General features: G+C 33.2%; 2 protein-coding genes across 4 annotated transcripts; one reads left to right on the top strand and one right to left on the bottom strand.

Annotated features, from left to right (window-relative positions):
- Positions 1-13,062: 13,062 nt before the first annotated feature.
- LOC111308532 (coatomer subunit delta-like) lies at positions 13,063-17,386 on the bottom strand. Of its 3 annotated transcripts, none has more exons than XM_022906903.2 (12): positions 17,205-17,386; positions 16,818-16,881; positions 16,333-16,372; positions 16,000-16,223; positions 15,457-15,699; positions 15,201-15,369; positions 14,714-15,018; positions 14,368-14,566; positions 14,127-14,280; positions 13,801-13,863; positions 13,608-13,704; positions 13,063-13,373 (listed from the first exon to the last, which is right to left on the bottom strand). In XM_022906903.2, exons 2-12 carry the CDS (start codon positions 16,818-16,820, stop codon positions 13,284-13,286), a joined length of 1,587 nt encoding a protein of 528 aa, XP_022762638.2. In that variant the 5' UTR covers positions 16,821-16,881; positions 17,205-17,386; the 3' UTR covers positions 13,063-13,283. The 3 variants fall into 3 exon arrangements, with proteins under 3 accessions (XP_022762638.2, XP_022762639.2, XP_022762640.2); XM_022906904.2 differs by having other exon boundaries at positions 17,311-17,386; XM_022906905.2 differs by having other exon boundaries at positions 17,331-17,386.
- A 434-nt stretch (positions 17,387-17,820) lies between these two features.
- LOC111308534 (uncharacterized) lies at positions 17,821-19,349 on the top strand. Its single transcript, XM_022906906.2, has one exon. It carries the CDS (start codon positions 18,087-18,089, stop codon positions 19,050-19,052), a length of 966 nt encoding a protein of 321 aa, XP_022762641.1. The 5' UTR covers positions 17,821-18,086; the 3' UTR covers positions 19,053-19,349.
- The last annotated feature ends 1,125 nt before the right edge of the window (positions 19,350-20,474 follow it).

The raw sequence follows: 20,474 nt of genomic DNA, 5'->3' as shown, positions 1-20,474 counted from the left end.
ACAAAGGTCTTTCATCTTTTCTTCACTCTATTCATGTTTCTCAGCCTCCAAATAAGCTTTGATCTTTAGTTTTCAATAGCTATTTCTTTTCATGAAAAATAAACCACTAGCTCCACCTATTTCTTTTGTTTCCTAACTTCTTCTTTTTTCTTTCTTTCTTCTAAGCTAAACATCAAGCTGCTTTTTCTCCCTTCCTAAATAACCTCTAAAAATCTTTCTTGAACTGTTGCTCGCTACTACAACCAAGCCTCTTGCCACCATTACAATTTCAAACTTCCTCCACTGTTACCATTGCCCAAAATAGCCTTTTTGACTTTATTTCTTACCTCAATTTTCTAACTAAGCTTTAACAATAGCTTTGAAATGAGCACAGTTCAAGATTGAGTATGATGGCTAAAAGTTGATGAAAATTTTAGTGATCGAGCTGTGGTGGTGACGACAATGGCAAATAAAGTAAGAATGGTAATGGAATTATGATAGTGATGACAATGGCAAAGAAAATCGGTTAGTGATGGAGCTATGGTAGAGTAAGGTGAAATTTTGAGTGAAGATGGTGATTAAGAATTGAGCTGCCTTTAGGTTTGGCTAGATAGGTCTGGTGTTAATGATACAGAGCTTAAGTCAATAAGTTGGTCTATCAATGGTGACTGTGTATATGGTGTGTAGAGTGATAAAGGTGGTATGATTTTGTTGACTAGTGAAAGTGTCGATGGTTGGGGTTAATGGTTGTGGGTTGTTGTCAACTGATGGGAATCGTGACAATAGGGAATGGGTATGAGGACTTGGTACAAAGGACTTGTTGGAGTTTGCTTGGATTTTGTTGGTAGGGTTGTCTTTGCTCAATTTTTTTATATTTGTTTTCTATGTGTTTTTTCATCTAGAATATTAGTCTAATTATAGGGCAAAACTAAAAGAGTTTCAAATTAGTTCTAATTCAATTCAAGAAGCTAAGGATTAATGCCTAATCCCATACTTTCCTGATAACAATTACCACCAAGCCTAATTTCAAACTTTTAGTTTTTTTCTTTCTTTTTTTTGTTTGAAATAATCCGATAAATGTATGGAAAAACAAGATAAATATAATGGACTAATATAAATGAAGATAATCAACAAGTAAAATAAATAAATAAATAAATAAACAATAAAGATAAATAAAATTATATATATGTATACAAATAAATATAATAAAAATATAATAAAAGGATAAAAAAATTATATTAAAAATATATATGTAAACCAAAATTCAACAATTAGGCTTGAATTGAGTCAGAACCCAATTGGTTTTGGCCCCAAACTAAATAAGGTTTATACAAACTTCAACATACAAAAAATCAAATCAATCGTCAAAGCATAAACAAAAATTTACGTACCAAGAATAACCAATATTAGATTTGAAACCCACTAGTCAATGGCACCATTAACTCATTTACACTTTACATTCTCCATTTCAAATGACCAACACCAGCTACATCCCTAGTTGGTTGAAAGAAAGACTTATTAAGGTAACCCTAGAATGTTCTCATTGGAAAACAATTTCTTGTTCATATCAGGATGTGTCTTAAAGAGAATGCTAGGATTGCACCTAGTTTCAATATGATAATAATGCATGGAAAAAAATGATAAATTCAATGCTATAAAAGAATTAGGAAAAATGTATATTGCACTTTAAAGACAATATTATTAATATTATGTGATTGATTATGTTGATGGTATTTTCAGGATGTCTTAGTTGGAAAGAGGAGGTGTTATAGGAATGGAAGATAACCATAACCTGCAGCTAAAAAGCATGGTCAAGGGACGCCAGAGTTGTCACTTTGGGATGCACTCTGACATTTAAGTCAGTATATTACTTGAGGTAGGTTTAGGGAATAAGATAAAAAGATAGAAAATAATGAAGTGTGTGAAGGAAGTTTTAAGAGAGAGAAAGCTTACAGAAAGTGTGATGGGCTTAGTTCTTAGTTACCTTACATACCTAGCTTTTCTTTACCTTTTTGTAGACAACCATCTATGTCAGAGGTGAATTTTTATTAATTTATTATTATTACTATAGCATGGTATACTATATTATTATTATAATATAGTTTATATTATATTATATCATCATTATTATTATATTTTATTATTATTATCATTATTATTATATTTTATTATTTATTTTTATTTTTATTTTTTTTCTTTTTCCTTTCTTCATGACCGGTGATCCAAGAAACTGAAATTTGGGAATTCAATGCAATCAAAGGCTTTAATTCATAATCAAAGGGGTTACAAATTTAATCTAGAAAATTAGTGAAGAACTTAGACCTAATTTGGGGTTATGGTAAAATCCAATCCTAGTATTCAAGCCTAGGATTGATTCTGTCTATTTCTTAAAATTTGTTCTAAGGTTGCCTATAAATTCAACTAGTATTTACAGAGGAACACAGTGTGGATTTTAGGTGAGAACGGGAGATTGGTGAAAAAAATTTTGGTTGTTGCAGCTCTAGACAATAGGGAGTTTCTAGATTTTTTATCTTTAAGAATTCTAGTTCGTTTGAAATTTTTGGGTTTAGATTTGGGTTTCGGGGTTTAGATTTAGGTTTCTGGAGGTGTTTAAAAGGATTTGAGCAAAATTTGAAGTAATATGGGAATTTTCTAAAAAAAATTGGGTTTTTTATGAACTATGAATTTTTTGATGAGTTTTTCAACGAAATGTTGAATTTTTCAGCCATATTCTGACCAATTTTCTAGAAATTGGGTGGTTTCTTGTTTTCGATTGAATTTTTTAGTAACTTTTTTAAAAATCGATGAGTTTTTTAGTTTTTAGTTGAATCTCTGACAATATTCTTGGAGAATTTCTAGAGAGAAGTCAGAGCTTCTTGGTCTAGAGAGTGGGAAAGCAAGAGGGTTCTAAGCAAAAATACAGAAATGTGACTTTTATAGGGTGTCAAAATGATACCATTTTGGAGAACCCAGTTACGCGAGTGACCTAACAAGGATTCGCGCGTTGACCCTAGTATTGACCTGACCCGAACGCAGGTTTTTCTTTTTTCATTTCATTTTTTTTATTTTCTTTCTTTATTTATGTTTTAATTTATTTTTTAGTTATTTTTTGTGTTATTTTACTGGTTTATTTATTCATTTATATTTAGTAATTCAATATTTTATTTAAAAAATCTTTTCTTTTGGGAAAATAAAGCATAAAAATTTGTTCAAATGAGTCTTTTTAAATATATATATAATAAATAAGAAAAAAATATTTTTGAATAAGTTGTACTAAAAAATCTTTTCAAATAAGTTTCTTTTTTACAAAAGGAAAAAATAAAAAAATCTTTTTAAGTAAATTTATGGAATCCACTAAACTATTGAAAAATTTTATAAATCAATTTTCAAAAAATAAAAAAATTAAAAATAATTTCATCATCTAAACTATTGGAGGATTGCTTCAAATTAAATTTTATCAAACTATTGGGAGATTTAATGAAATTCTCAAAAAATTTTACAAATATTTTTATGATAAGATCTCACTAAACTATTGAAAGATATGTTTTAAAGTAAGTTCTACCAAACTAGTGAGAGACTTTACTAATTTTTTTGACTAAAATACTTTAATAAATTTGATGATGAGCCTTTTTAGAGTGAGACACTAGTCTCTATGAATGCTCTTAAGGTGAGAGAATTATCTTAAATTGCTATCAAACTATTTAGATAATTTTAAGACTAATTTTCAATACTAAATAATTTGGTAAATTACAAATAGGATCAAGGCTTTGATAATTTGAAATCAAACTAGCACCATCATTTGAATGGGTGCCGTGAAGGTGCTATAACCTTCCTTATACGTAATCATACTTCCAAACCTAAAATCTGGTTTCACAGATCAGAATCCATTTCAAGTGACCAATCACACATAAATAAAAAAGATTAGTGACGACGCCTCTAATCCATGTTTAGCGATAGGTACATGGATCTATATGTTATGATACTCTTATGTGAGACAAGAATGATGATTTGACTAAGACGATTGATAGTTAAGAAAATGTCAGCATATAGCTTGAGGAAGATCTATTTGAATGGATAAAAATTACATTTGATGATTTCAAATAGATGTGGATTGTATTTAATGATTATGGTGAGGCATTTAATAATTCAAGGTAAATTAGTGGTCTATTGGTCAATTCTAAAATGGTTGCCTCGACAAGCCATTAGTGAGGTTTTGGACAGGTCCTTTATTGATAAGTGGCGAGTCTTCTCTTTAGAACAAATGATGTGGTTGTTTGGGCATACCTTGCCTAGGCGACTCGAGAGTCTTGATGCATTGGATAAGCTCTGGCCATTTATCGGTTAACTTAGGCATAATAGACTGAAATATAAAGAGGAGTCAGCATGATTAATTATTCCCTGAACTTGGATAAGTACGTCTACGTGGCTAAGAATTTGAAGTGGCAAAATCCCTTGAACATCAAAGTTACTGATTCCATTATCTCTTTTCAGTGTGATGTTGAGTTTTTGCTCAACAATCAAAGTAATGAGTGTTAGGCTAAAAGCCTCAAATCTAATCACACTAGCAGAAACGAAATCAAACAATAAATCAAATACACAAAAGATAATAATTTAACGTGGTTCGGTCCAACTGACTTATATCCACGGATGAAAAACAAAATTCACTAGTTGTAGAGAATTACAAACATACATCTGACTTTTTCTACAATGGTACGATTCATTCTTTCAGCTATACCATTATGCTGCGGTGTTCCAGGTTCTGTCATCTCATGCCTAATTCCATGCTTTGAGCAATACTCTTCAAAGCCTTTAGATGTGTATTCCCCACCATTATCAGTTCGAATACACTTCAAGGGTAACCCTGTCATCCTTTCAACCATGGCATGAAATTTTTAAAAATACTGCAGTACCTGACTTTTATATTTCAACATATACACTCAAGTCTTACGTGAAGCATCATCAATAAAAGTAACAAAGTATCTGCTACCACCTAATGACTCAACCTCAATGGGACCACATACGTCAGAATAAATTAATTCCAATCTATTTTCTTTTCTCTGAGAACTTTTACGAAAAGAAACTCTATGATGCTTACCAAACAAACAATAATCACATGAATCAAGAGACATACCTTTGGTCAAGGGAATGAGAGACTGCCTTGCCAAAACCTGTAACCCTTTTTCACTCATGTGTGCCAGCCTCTTGTGCCACAAGTTTGCTGAAGCATCATTTTCAACGGTATTTACCTGGTTACCGTTCAATTGCATCCATGTCTTATACATTGTGCAGCATAATTTTTCCCTTGTAACTATCATAGATCCTTTGAGAAGCTTTCATTATCCATTCTTTTGTCGGCTTTCATATCCCTCCTTATCAAGGACATTAATAGCAAGCAAGTTCATTCTCATATCTGAAATGTGTCTGACATCCCTCAAAGTCAACATGCAGCTTGTACTAGTTTGTACAACAATATCACCAATCCCAACAATCTGTGACACACTCTTGTTTCCCATCTTAGTACAACCAAAGTCTCCTGCTTTGTAAGTTGTAAACAACTCTCTCTTAGAAACACAATGATATGCCGCTCCTGTGTCAACTATCCACTCAATGCCGGGATCACTAACATGATTACAATCACCATGTGTACAAATCAAAGTAACTGAATCACTATCTGAATTCACTGCTGTAACATTGTCATCATCTGAACTCTTGCCTTTTTCATCTTTTCGCTCTTGCTTCAAGATTCTACAGTTTTGTTTTATATGACCCGCCTTACCACAATAGAAACACTTCACTTTACCTCTAGACTTGGATCTATGTTTAGACTTACCACGACCTTTTGAGTCCTGACCTCTGTCGATGTTTCTACCTCTGTTCTCTGTGACCAGAGCTTGATTCCCAGGGTCTACATCTTTTCGCCTCGCTTTTTCATTAAGCATACTGTCCTTTACCATCTCCAATGTCACCTTATAATCAGGAGCTGAATTAAGAACAATCACAACTAGAGTATTCTAGCTGTCTGGCAATGAACCCAAAAGAAATAATGCCTTCATTTCATCATCCATCTTAAGTTTCATAGTAGTCATCCGATTAAATATATCTTGAAAATCACTCAAGTGCTCTGTAACAGATCGTCCATCCCTGTACTGTAAAGTTGTAATCTTTTTAACAAGCATAACTTTATTCATACCTGTTTTTCTTTCATATAATGCTGTCAATTTTTTCCAAACAATGTGAGCATCTGATTCCTACGCTACATGATGGAACACGCTGATATCAACCCATTTTTTTATTGTAGCCAACGTCTTTCTACCTAGCTTCTTCCAGCTTTCATCTTTCATATCTGCTGGTTTAGCCGAATCACCCAATACTGGCTCATACAAATCTTTGCAGTATAGATGATCCTCCATCATAGGCTTCCAAATTGAATAATTTGATACTGTCAATTTTATCATGGAACCTGTATCACCCTCCATGATCTCAAACAGAATTTACTTCTATCCTGGGTTGCTTCTGTATCGATGTCTCAAAATAACTCTCACTCTGATACCACTTGTTGCGCCTGAAGCAATAATCACAATAATACAGAAGCAATAGACAACAATCAATAATCAAATGCGCAGGAAAAATAAAGCACACCAAGATTTACGTGAAAAACCCTCCAGTGTAAAGGGAAAAACCATGGGCCACCAGAAAAATCTTCACTATCAAATAATAGTTATACAAAGTTCTTCTCTAGCTAAAACTATAGCTAATCAACAACTAGAGAAACAATTGGAGAAATCTCACCAAATAAGTGACTCAACAAATACACCCTGGATTTGTTCCTAGAGAGCTTCAAACCCGATCTTCACCGTTCAGAATGTATAACTTTGAATCATAAACCTCCTGACAAGGTTCCAACTCAATCGGACCACGGATCGACTTCCGTTTAACCAACTCTCCTTTCTCCTTTTTCTCTCTCTGTTTTTCCTGGCTTTTCTTCTTTCTCTGCTTGGTTGTCGACACACACCTTAAACAACCCCACCTCTTTTTTATTAAGTAGCTAGGGCTCTGTGTAAAATAAAAGATCAAGGCCCATGGCCTTTACTTGGTCCAAAACCACTTATATGGGACTGGACCCCATTTTCCTAACAAATCTAATGGTTAAGTTACAATTTGTAAATTTATGCCCGTTTATGTTTTCTTCTAGTTTCCCTTGAACTTTTTCAAACCAAAGTGTCGAAAGTAAGTTTATTGGATGACATTGCAGAAGCTTTATTCAAAAAACTTTCTCAAAAAGAAAAGGTGTTAGGAAAGGAAAGATGAAAAATTGAAACCACTCCGAATCAAGAAAATCAATGAGATTGTTTTGCTAATAAATGGCTGTCTGATGGTGATTTTCAATCTCCATAGAGTGGACCAAGGAGGCTCGAACCAATGAAATCTTGGGAAAATGTTGGGTTTCTATGCAAATTATGAATATGATTGTCAGGATGAGAGATTGAAAGAGTTGATCGCTACAGATGTAGGTGTCTCCCTTAAAAGTCAGGTATCGAAACACACTTTTTATGTTTTGAGTTTGGAACCGGTTGGATATGGTAGTTTTTCGAAGTTGTGATTTGTCTTATTTTCTATACATGAGCATGATTGGATCAATTTTTCTAAGTTTAGGGCAAGATGGTGATTTCTGTCTCATCTCATCAATTGGCTATAAATTGTTTTAATTTTGATGCATATTGTGGGTGCTTTTCTGTTTTGATTCTTTCTGCACTTTCTGTTTGAATATGAAGTTAGGGAAGTGTTTTTGTTTGTTTTTGTTTTTTCAGATGTGGGCTTATGCTTGTCACATCAACAAATAAGATATGAATTCGAAGTTATTTTTACAACCATCTCCATATAAAAAAATACTAAAATTAGTTTGACAACAACTATGAAATCGATCGAAGCTTCCTTGTACGTCCTTATTTACCTCCCATCCCTGATCATGATAAAAATAGTCAGATAATCAAAAATGGAGAAAAATAGTCTTACTCTTTGTTATATGTACTTTTCTCGCCGTAAGAGAATTAGTATTCAATCTTGGATGACTATTAGCGAAATTTTTGGGTAGTTGATGACCAGCGCTGTTGTTTACCTCCTTTCCCTGATCAAGATAAAAGTAGTCAAATAATCGAAAATGGAGAAAAATTTAGTCTTACTCTTTATTATACATGTTTTCCTCACCTTAAGAGAATTAGTATTCAATCTTGGATGACTATTAGCGAAATTTTTAGGTGGCTGATGACCTCCGTTGTTATTTACCTTCTTTTTCTGATCACGATAAAATTAGTCAGAGAAAAATATAGCCTTATTCTGCTTTACTCACTGTAAGTGATTAGGACTCACTTTATTACGATCATCGGCTAAATGTTTGAATAGCTGAAGATCTTTGTTGTCCTGATTTACCTCCATGATCACGATAAAAATAATCAAATAGTCAAAAATAGAGAAAAATTTAGTCTTAGTATTTTACTCACCGTAAGTGCATTAGTATTCAATCTTGGATGACTAACAGTGGGTGGCTGATGACTACTGCCGTTTTTTTTACTAACATGGCAACCTGCGGATGGTGGCAGTTTCTTGTTGGGATCTTCGCCTTTTTTTGTCCTACCATGGTCTCCTTTGGATTCTTGCAGTTTTGCATGTCGATAGCTAGTAGACATTCGGAGATACTAATCGCTAAGATTTTTCCAAAGACAAGGTTTGAAGATGCACTAATTTCAGACTTTTAGAAGGAATCGGGTTTTAAAACTTCATGGACACAATAGTCTTATAAAATTTTACGTTGCCAGCTGGTTTCTTAACCTTCCTTTTTTTTTGTTCTTTTATATGGAGCAAAACAAAATTTTATAATTTTAAATGTAGAAACTTAAAAAAAGATTAAAAAAAAATTAGCCTTATTATAATTCATAACAAAGGAGGAACTCTGTGAAGTTTTTATTTACAAAAATAATTTAATAAAAATTTTAATGAAAAATTTAAATCAATAAATTAATAGAGTTGATCAAAAAAATTAAATTTCAATTATTTGTGAAAACATATCAATTGATGAAAATGTTGATAAAAGAAAGAGATGTGAAGATTAATAATATATAATAAAATTATTAAAAATATCATCTATAATTCAATTTATATAACAAGATATTTTAATCTATTAATTTTGATTTTTGATTTTCGATTTTAATTTTTATTTAATCATTCTTAATAAAAAAATTTTACAAATTTCACCAAAAAAACTCCATTTCTTTCCTATTAATTCAATACATAGCTTAATGTTATTGCGTCAAGAAGATGCAGTGATAGTGTTATGAATTCATTAGAACTACAATGTGTTACTATTTTCTCAGCATTAATCCATCCCTGTCTTTTAAGGAAGTGCCATTCAATAAAAAATAATTAAACAAAAAAAAAAAACAAATTACTTGTGTGAAGATATGTAGGTTATAATAATTTTTTTAACAAGAAAAATTCACAAAGTAAGGTTCAAATTTCTTTACTTCCAAATTAAAATACTTAAGTAATTAACAAATTTCATAATGTATAAATTTGAATATTTGCTTGCTAGATATAAAACAGAATTGCTATCAATTTTTTTACACATGATTGATCACCTACTTAATTTATCATTTTAAAAAATTCTTAAGATAAAGCTTAAATTCTTTAAAAAGAAAAAATTTTAATTGATAGAAACATAATAATTGAATTTAAACTAAATGTTTTAACAATTTTTGTCTCCTTACCTCACATGTTTTTGACTTAATATTTGTGACAAGTGTATTAATTTTAAGAGTTTGTAAATAATAATTGATGAATACAATAAATAAATAAATAAATAATAAATAATAATTTTTCATAGATCAGAATGTAAAATAAATTTATTAGAAAGACAAATAAAAATAAAAATTTATCGTAAATATTAAATTAATTCAGAAGAGCTCATGAACGAAAGAATCTTTTTTACTACCTATAATTTTTTGGCATTATGTCAAAGTATTGAAGAAAAAAAAATGTAAAAGTTATCTTGTCAATCAGTACTTAAATGAAATGTATTTTTAATTATTTTATTAAATTCATATATAATTATTATTAAAATTTTAAATTTTATCATTTTCATATTTATTTTTTGTATCATATTATCTTATTGTATTTGAAATTATTAAATATGAGATATCTTGAGAGAATTTGGTAAGAACTCCACTTCTCGGGGTAACGATGTTAATAACCTACACCAATAATATTCTCCAATTAAGTCAATCTGGGGCATTAATTGGACAGGGCTGAAGCTTCCTATTCAATGCTGGCATAAGTTTCATTTTTAGAAACAAACAAAAATTTTAAATTTAACACGTATGGAGTACACAAAATGGATATGAATTGTGATTATTGTCATTTAAGAAGTCAATTTGCAAAAGTCTTATTTCAACCAAAAGCAAAGAAAATTTTGCTAAAATTTAAGCAGAAGAAACAAAGTTTTCTCTTCATATAATAATGCAATTAAACATTATACTTAATTAGAGTGTTTAACCCTAACAGGCTGTTTGGTCGATGGAATGAATATTTCATTTCCTATTATTTTATGGTTAACACTCAATGATAATGCACATGGTTTGGTTGGCAGAATAACTATTCTGATGAATAGCCATTCAACTCTTGTTTCTCATGAGGTCCCTTTTCTCATTATAATAGCTATTTCTTATGATCAGAAATTAAAAAAAAAAAAATACGTGCATGACCATTTTATCTTATAAAAATTTTGTAATTTTAGTCTTTCCTATTATCATTTTTATTTTTATTTCCTCTCTCCTATCAAACATCGGGATGGACGGAGAGGAACTATTCGTGGATGTGTTGGCGACGCGGGTAGTTTAGGGTGGTGACGTCAGCAACCGGGGGAAGCCGCCACGTGCAAATCTCAAGGGAGATCATACATAAAGACGTTGACTTTCTTGGAAAAATCGGAGCCGTTTTTTGTTTGTGGGAAATCCGAACGTCGGAGGAGGGAAACGAGGATGGCGATTAGGGTTTGTTTGAAAAAGAGGATTTTCGCACCATATTGGAAAACAAAACAAGAGTTTGTTGTTGAGTTAGAGTAGTTGGGTAGTAAGGATAAAGTGAAGGAGAAGAAGGTGAAGAGATTCTGGTTGTTGGCTTTCTAGTTTTCATCCTTTAAAAAAGAAGACAGATAATGAGTTGCTTTTGTTAAAATAATTTTGGTGAATTATATATGATTTTGTTGAAATACAATATTCACAATAAAATTTGTCATTTTATAGAATGCGTGAAATTAATTAAGATTTTAAGAGTGTTGGTGCTGTAGTTGGAAGTTAGAACATCATCCACCATATTAGAGGGAGTTGAAGACGCTCTTGTAATAGAAGCATCTGCAGCAGTAAGGGCGCTGGAGTTGGCTGACGACCTGGGGCTCCAACAATTGTATTAGAAGGTGATACATTACGAATAGCCAATGCATTGAATGAGCAGGGGAAAGATTTGTGATATGTTGGCCACATCCTGGACAAAGCTCGCAAATTTCGACAGTCTTCGATCGGTCAAAGTCAAGCAGGCCAAGCGCAAGTCCAATGAAGCAGCACATAAGCAAGCTAAACATACCCTTATATCTAGATTGGATTTGTATTAGGTCGAGGAATGCCCCGCCCATGATTCAACCCATTATTGAGTCTGAATGTAACAACCGTTAAGCAATGAAAAAATGTTTCTTCTTAAAAAAATAATAATAATAATAATAAAGAATTTAAGAGACAAGAAAATGTTATATGCGGGTATGGTCAATATATATATATATATATATATATATATAGAACTTCACAATAAATTATCTCCAAACTCGATTAACTATATGCTTTATCTTTTTAACACTATTTTATTATAAATTAAGTACTATTTTTTTTCTTCTTTTCTATTATTATCGAAAAATCAAAACTAATTATTTGTCCAAGTGATGATGAGATTATTGATCAGGGTCTGCCTTGAGTAATTTTTTAAAACAGTTTTTTTTTATTTTTTTTATTTTCTATATGTAGTTTATTTTCCTTCAATTAAAAGAATATATGACCAGAAAAACATTTCGAATGTCAATTTTGTCGTTCTCTATCCCTTTCTCACAATTTATTAATATGTAACACTTTCTTTCAATGTCTGCCTCAATTGAGAGATCATGTTTTTAAGGCAAGGCTAATGTGTAAATTACAATTCTCGTAGTGCTAGCAACCGTATTCTCACGTTATCTTACTATTTGTATGGATATAATCAAAATTTTTTATTTTTATATCTACCTGCCCATATATTTTATGAGTAAAAATACCAATCCCATTTTTTAAGATAGGTATGCTATTTTTATTTTGTTATTACAATAGCATTTATCTTTATGAGAATTTAGCTTACCGATGTTTCATTTTGATTAAATTAGTTTTATGATTTAAATTTAAAAAAAAAAGCTACTAGCACTTTATAAAAGATATATTATAATATTTAGAAATAATGAGCTGATAAAATACTTGGTCTATCCATGCAAATTTCCAATGTAAATTTGAGGGTAATTTACTTATTAATTTAATAACGAACCTTACTCCTATTTGTTTATGTGACTTTGATTGATGAATTATGCCATGTACTATGTTCAAGCTATAGCGTCATGTCCTTAACAATATCATTGCTGCTCTTTTCTTGTTTGGAAGATATTTGTGCTCAGAGAATCACACAAACAAAGAGAATGCGTACGAAGGAAGCGATAAAAATTCTGAGGTCATAGGTTATTCATTATACTTAACTGTCGTTGTCCCGTTATTCATTTTATAGAAATTAAAATCTCATTTGTATCGAACGTTAGTTCCTTACACATATCCAGGAGGAAAAGAACAAAAATAAATAAATAAATAAATAACAAAAAAGATCATGGAAGAAAGGAAGCGGGTAGAATTGGACACGGGGTTACTGCTACTACATAATATAACACAGCAATTGATTAATAAACCTAATAAAACCACTGAACCCAAAGACACCAGCAAAATATATAATAGAGGAAAAAAAATAGCACATCAATCGTTAGTGGCAAAGATGCTCAAACAATACTATATACTATAATAGAAAAAGAATTTTAGAACAATAAATTTGCAAGTTCAGCATCAGTCATCTCAAAATTTTTATAAAGACGAAAAAAAAAAAAAAAGCGCTGCTGTTTCAATCATTGAACTAGCTTATAAGAATGAACTTTCACTGAAAGTGCACGAGAAACTCACAATCTATTATTAGCCTTTGAGTATCATTCACACAACTTGGTATTTCTCTGTGATCAAATTTGTACTCTGGGAGAACTTGGGAGGAGCTCCACCCCTCAGGGGAATGATGTTGACAACCTGCACCAATAATTCTCTCCAATTAAGTCAATCTGGGGCAATAATTTGACAGGGTAAAGGAATAACCTTTTCTGCACTTAAAAATAGCAAGATCATGGGATTTAAGTAATTAGAAAGTTTAACAGCACAATTTAGGTGACACAAGCATGAGGCACTGGAAGCCTCCACATATATGATCCAGCCACAATATCCCAAGTTTAAAAGACCGATAGCAAATAAAATGCCATATCAAACCTTGAGGTCACTGTATGTACTAGTGGCTAAAAACCGGACAGAAATGGGGAAGAACAGTGATGAGTCTGCTGGAGGCACAACAAACTCCATTGATCCACTGCCAACAAGACAAAAGAAAGAAACACCTATAAACCAATAGCATATTAAAAATATCCAACACATGAAGTTTTGCAGTGTTAAAAAATGGACTAACCTGCGGTTGGAGTTATCGATGAGAAGTATGGACCACTCTAAGATGGAATTTCTGGAGTCAAACCTACAAGACAAACATGAAAGCTTAAATAAAAAAGCACACATATAAACTGATCCAAACTTCAATATTTTATATTACACAACATTATAGTATTTTCGTGATACACCCAATGTTTGTTCATAACATCTTCTAAAGATATATCAAAAGAGTTCAGGATTACACAGCTTCATAGAGTTGAATTCAGTGTATTATATTAATCTCATGGGGCTAAAAAATCAAAATTTTTCTTTCATCTAGAGTAACATCTTGAAATAATAATCATTTACCTCCATTCACCATCAATCTGCCTGACATTTGGTGCCTCCCGAAGAGCTGGAAGAGGTACAGAAATCACCACATTTCGCAAATCAAACATGGCTGAAGCTTCATATTCAATGCTGACATAAGTTTCATTTCCAGAAACCGAAGGCCAGCAGTTGACTGCAACAAACAAAAAATCAAATCAACCATCAAAGTATAAACAGCCATTACATGCCAAGAATAAGTAGCATTAGATTTGAAACCCACTGGTCAATGGCACCATTGACTCATCTGCACTTTGCATTCTCCACTTCAAAAGACCAACACCAGCTGCATCCCCAGCTGCACCAGTGGGGAAAGGCCTATTAGGGTCCTTCAACCCCAGAATGTTCTCACTGGAAAACAATTCCTTGTTCATGTTAGGATGTGTCTTGAAGAGAATGCCAGGATTACCACCAGTTTCAATCTGAAAATAAAGCATGAAAGAAAAATGGTAAATTCAATGCCGTAAAGGCATTAGGAAACGGCATATGGCACTTTAAGGACAATATTATTACTATTATGTGATTGACTGAAATATGAAGAGGAATCAACATGATTAACAAACTGTTACCTGAACTTGGATGAGTGCATCTTCCTGGCTAAGAATTTGAAGTGACAAAGTCCCTTGAACATCAAAGTTACTGATTCCGCCATCTCTTTTCAGTGTGACGTTGAGTTTCTCCTCAGCAGCCAGAGTAATAGGATCAGTAGGTGGAGCCGCGGCCACTCTGGACTGGCCTGCCTTTGGCTTCACATCTTCAACTATCAGTTCACCTTCTGCTTTCAGGGATTCCAGAAACTGGTTTGTTTTTTGTGATTTACCAAGCTGCATGCCAAAACCTTTAGGAGGAGCAGTTGCAGATGAAGATTGACGGCCTAATAATATAAGCATGTAGTCAGAAAATGTTCTGAAACACATTTGATATGAAACATGTCCAGAAAAGTGAGAAATAACTTGGAATTATGGACTTACAGTAAAGCAAGTGTAACTAATTTGTTAAAAACCTTAGAAACAAATCAAAATTCAAGGCATTTGGTGGCATACTAATGTGACCAACCTTTAGACTTGGTAGAGAAGGAATCAACATCAGTGGTCAATCCACCAAACCCAGAACCACTTCCAAAGCCACTTCCACTGCTAGAAATGCTCAATTCACTAAAGCTAGTTTCAATTCTTCCAGAGCCCATTGACATGAACCCTCCTTTATCACCTCTATTCTTATCAATCTGCAGAATACATTAGCAGGAATCAATAGAGTATATAACAGAAGAGATTGATTACTACAAGGGCAAAGAACATTGCAAAACAAATACCTTGCTCTTCTCAATCTCACTAGCTTTACGCTTCATAACGTCCTTAGTTTCATTAATCTTGCTCTGCAATACCAGCTTGTGCAACTTCTCTTCATGACTCTCCATTTCACAGTATTGCTTAACTTGAGCAACAGTCACATTTTCCTTGTGCCCAAGACAGATGACTTCATCAAAAGCAAAGATCAGTTCAAAAGCAGTCTTGCCAATACCCTCCTCGTCTAGAGAGTAAGAATACTCAGGCACCTAGAAAAATATAAGGAATCAGGTCAATGCTCTGTTCTACTTAGCTGAGACAAGGATATTACAAAGGCTAAAAATTGAAAATGCCTCAACTAACAGCAAAACTTCGTGAGATACAAATGTGACAATGAATAACAAGCTGAAAACACATATGGTAAAGGAGCAACTATAGATACGAGTCAACTTCCAACAGCTCATGATAGATCAAAGAAACAAAGAACCAAATGTGAAATTCTTACAAAACTTATTATGCTCAAAGTTTTAAAAAGATAGAAAAAAGAAATCAAAGATCAGAACTCATACCAGCTTGGATAGCAGTCTCAAAGTCTCCAAATCTTCAAGAATGTTGCTCTGTTTGTTTGTCACAAGAAGCAAATAAAGAGCTTCTATTGGTTGATAAACATACCGCACATTCTCAGTCTCAACATATGTGTGTTGCTTTCCTGTGCCCACCAACTTAGGAAAAGCTGCAAGAAGACCTTCAATTCTTATCCGGGTCATGTCCACAAACTGCCTGGAGACAAGCACTGAAATAAGAGCGAAAAAATGTAAGTGAGACAACCAAATTTCATGCTTCAACAATTTAATTATCATGACACAAGACGAACAACTAGAATGAGCAAGCATGAAACTCACCTTTGCCAGACTTGGTTATAATAGAAGCAGCAAGAACAACCTAAATAAAAAAAAATACAAGGTAAGTCAGAAGAAAGGCAATCAAAAAACGACTTGTAGCCATACATGTTACCTTTAATAAGGGAAAAAATACTGAAAGATGCATTACAAGAAAACAGAATAAGAAGCAACAAAACTAATATCCTTTGTGACCATGAAATGCTGGAGAAAACTTAAATAAGCCACAGAAAACACAATCCGAATAACAATGATGACGGTAGTACAGATCAAGTTAATAGAGGGCCATAAAGCAAAAAAACAATGATCATATCATTGCATAAAAGAGAAAATGAACCTTGTAGTGAACTGTTCAGCATTTCTTCGAAACCATTACATTGTTCATTTCATATATATTATTATAAAACAACTTGACAAATAATTTACTCAAAGTCAAAATTCCACTAAGTAGAACGATTGGAAATGAAAATAAAGGATAAGATCCATACCATTTTGATTAATCGAGAAGCAAACTACCGAGAAACTACCAAATTGAAGCTATTGTCAGATAACCTAGTAGACAATTAAAATGAAGTTAGGATAAAAAAACAACTAAAAATTAATAGCAGGGATCAAGATAAAATAAACGAAAAACGGAACGAATTTAAGAAGATCCGAAACACCCAACAAATATGAAAACAAAAACAAAAGCAAATCAGAAGATCTAATAAGCAAAGAGATTGGACACGTCAGATCTATAAAGCAACATTCATATAAATGCAAATATCAATAATTCAATTGCAGCGTTTGGAAGCCAATAAAATGAGAGAATTCTACGAAAAAGCAATGAAATTGATACCGGTAGAAACAACAGCACGACTAAATACATCATTTACCATTTTGAAGTGTTCGAAACATAAAAGGCAATGAAATCGGAGGAAACAAAATATAGATCTGGATTTCTCATCCTCTATAATTAAAGATTAAGATCAAGGCATTTACAGATCTGACAAGGAGCTTGCCTCGACTCAATTTGCTGTGCGTAGCTTGTTCACTCTGGGAGATCGGTTTGCTCGGTACCAAAAAGGGGTGGGGGTGGGGGGGGGAAGGAGGCATTTATCGTTCGCCCGCTCTAACAGCGTTTTGCTAGACCCGACGTATTCTACTTGGACCAAAATTTTCGGATTGTCCAGAACACTCCTGAGGCCCAACTTTATGGGCCTAATACATCATGAACGTGCAAACATGATCCATAGCTATAAATGGGCGAGTCGTACGACTTGTCGAATTAGGTTAAGGTTTTTTTACCCATGGACTGACAAGAAAAATGACTTAATATGGGCTATGGGCTGGACACATGACATGGCCTAATTTTTTTGTTTGATTCATACTCATCATATTTTTAATTTACTTTAAAATTAATTAATAAATAATAAGTAATAACTCTAATATTCTGGAAAAAGACACTACAATATTATAATTTCAAGCCAAAACAAATGTAGTTTCGTCGCGAATGGTAAAATACCAGAAAGACAGCGGCTGTATCATTTCTGATCTCATACATAAGACAGAAAAAGAGGTTGTCTGAAATCTCCAAAGTACCCTCAAATTGTCACCAGATATCGTACCGACTTCCCTTTTTTAACTCTTCGTCTTTCTCTACAACGATCTGAACACTTTCTTCTTGAGCTCCCCCTAAATCTCCAGCCCTTCTTTCGATTCCCTGAAATTCTTGCATTCCCAACTTTTCATTTCCCGATTATAACCCTGAAAACATCATGGATCTGGCCCCGGAAGAGCTGCAGTTCTTGTCCATACCAGATATCCTCAGAGAATCAATTTCAATCCCAAAAAGATCCCCAAAAACCTTCTATCTCATTACCTTAGCTCTCATTTTTCCTCTTTCTTTTGCCATTTTAGCTCACTCGCTTTTCACCCATCCAATCTTAACTCAACTCGAATCCCATCCGTTAGCCGACCCGGCCCAAACCCGTCATGAGTGGACCCTCCTCTTGACCTTTCAGTTCTGTTACCTTATCTTCCTCTTTGCCTTCTCTCTTTTATCAACAGCTGCAGTTGTCTTTACAGTTGCATCTCTCTACACGTCAAAGCCGGTCTCTTTCTCTTCGACGATCTCAGCCATACCCAAGGTTTTTAAGCGCCTTTTTATAACCTTCGCCTGGGTTTCTCTCTTGATGTTTGTCTACAATGCCTTATTGATTGCTTTCTTGGTCATATTTGTCATTGCCGTTGATACCCGGAATGCCCTTTTATCGTTCTTGGCATTTATGGTAATTTTGGTGCTCTTTTTGGGTGTTCATGTTTACATAACGGCGCTGTGGCATTTGGCCAGTGTGGTGTCGGTGCTTGAACCGATTTATGGGCTTGCAGCAATGAAGAAGAGCTATGAGTTGTTGAAAGGGAGGGTGAAGATGGCTTTCATTTTGGTTTTTGGATATTTGGCTATTTGTGCTGTGATTGGGGGTATTTTCGGAAGTGTGGTAGTACATGGAGGAGAAAGTTATGGGGTTTTTGGGAGAATCGTGGTGGGGGGATTTTTGGTTGGAGTTTTGGTGATAGTGAATCTGGTAGGCTTGTTGGTGCAGAGTGTATTTTACTATGTTTGTAAGAGTTACCATCATCAGGGAATCGATAAGATTGCTTTGCATGATCATCTTGGTGGGTATCTTGGGGAGTACGTGCCTCTCAAGAGCAGCATTCAAATGGAGAACTTGGATGCTTGATTCAAGAAAGGAAAAGTTGTATTTTGTGAAATGACGTAGGAAGCAAATATCTTTCAAATGGGTATGTGGGATCCTAAACTGTTTAGCGCACTGCTCTTCACATATTTGTTCCTCGCCTCCTTCACCCCTCCCCCCTTCCCTTTTATTCTTTTGCAATAAAAGTTTTACTGTGTAACTGTCTTTCGTTTCCGCTTTATGTTTCCATAACTTTTAAGCATGAGCTGTTAAATGATAAATTTGTATGTTAGACTGAAACGTTACAGTAGCTGAATGATCATACTGTTCTTTCTCTTGTCAGTGTTTATTATGTCACTGAGAAATGAGTTTTAGAGTTGGATTGCTGGAGTTGATCCAAATTCTAGGATTCCCTGAGGATCATGTGATGAGCATTTACTTCCTAATTTCCTTCATTTGTAATTTGTTTAAGCAAACTGGAAGCTATTGTTGTAGAGGTCCAACAACATAGAGGCATTATGAATTTCCATAGTCATTTGGCATTTTCTAACTTTGACAGCCCTGACCCTTTTGTAATTCAGTTCTGCATGACCTATTTCAACCGTAATTGTTTATCTTGATTGAAATGTATCATTTTCTCTAAGAGAGGTAAACAGAGTTGATTTGGGTTCTAGGCCCTCCTATACGAGGAAGTCCAATATGCTAGAAACAGAGAGAAATATAAACATGTCCAAAAGCTTCATTGTGTAGTTGTGTGCTGTCAGCCATCCTTTGAAAGGAATGATTGGAATTATCATCTTTGATGACTGTTTAAATATTGTAGATCCTACCCAATTCCGTTTTCCACCGAGCAGTTATTCTTTCCTTTTCATCTGGTTTCTAATTGCTGTGGATGGGTAGAATTTGGTTCCTGAATGAATGGTGCAAGTTAGTTGTCATTATCATCGTTTTAAACGTTCTACTCCTTTAGAGAGATAAAGATGTGCTTCTGAAAATCTCTTATAAACTTTGAGGAGAGGAGGTGGAAATCGGAAAACCAGACTAAATCAGGTTGGTATTGGATACATTTTTTCTTTTGTAAGAGGGATCTAACGTTTCCACATCTGTTCACTCGGATTAGTCTTTTTGGTGGTTATATTCAGCCCTAATTAGTATTGTTGTTGAAAACAGTTTGTCTTCAAAAGCTGTTTTTCTCCAATTTCAATATTAAATAATAAAAAAAAAAAATGGTTTTCAATTTAAAAATATGGTTTTGCAAGTCAAACAAAAAAGTTTCTTGAGAGATGTTTTTAAGGTAAAAAAAAAAAAAGGGGGTTAGGAATAGAAAATTATTTTATTGTCTTATGTTTTTAATATTTTATTATTTTATGCATATCTTTTTAAATATTTCAATTATTCATAATATTTTTCACAATAATATTAAATATTTAAAATTTTTAAATATATTTTTTAGTATAATTTTTAAAT

This window comes from Durio zibethinus, chromosome 2, assembly GCF_047325235.1.
Source record: "Durio zibethinus cultivar Kanyao isolate XHJ-2024 chromosome 2, ASM4732523v1, whole genome shotgun sequence".
Taxonomy (NCBI): Eukaryota; Viridiplantae; Streptophyta; class Magnoliopsida; order Malvales; family Malvaceae; genus Durio; species Durio zibethinus.
The sequence above is the reverse complement of the archived record's forward strand: the minus strand, read 5'-3'. Positions and strand labels throughout refer to the sequence as shown.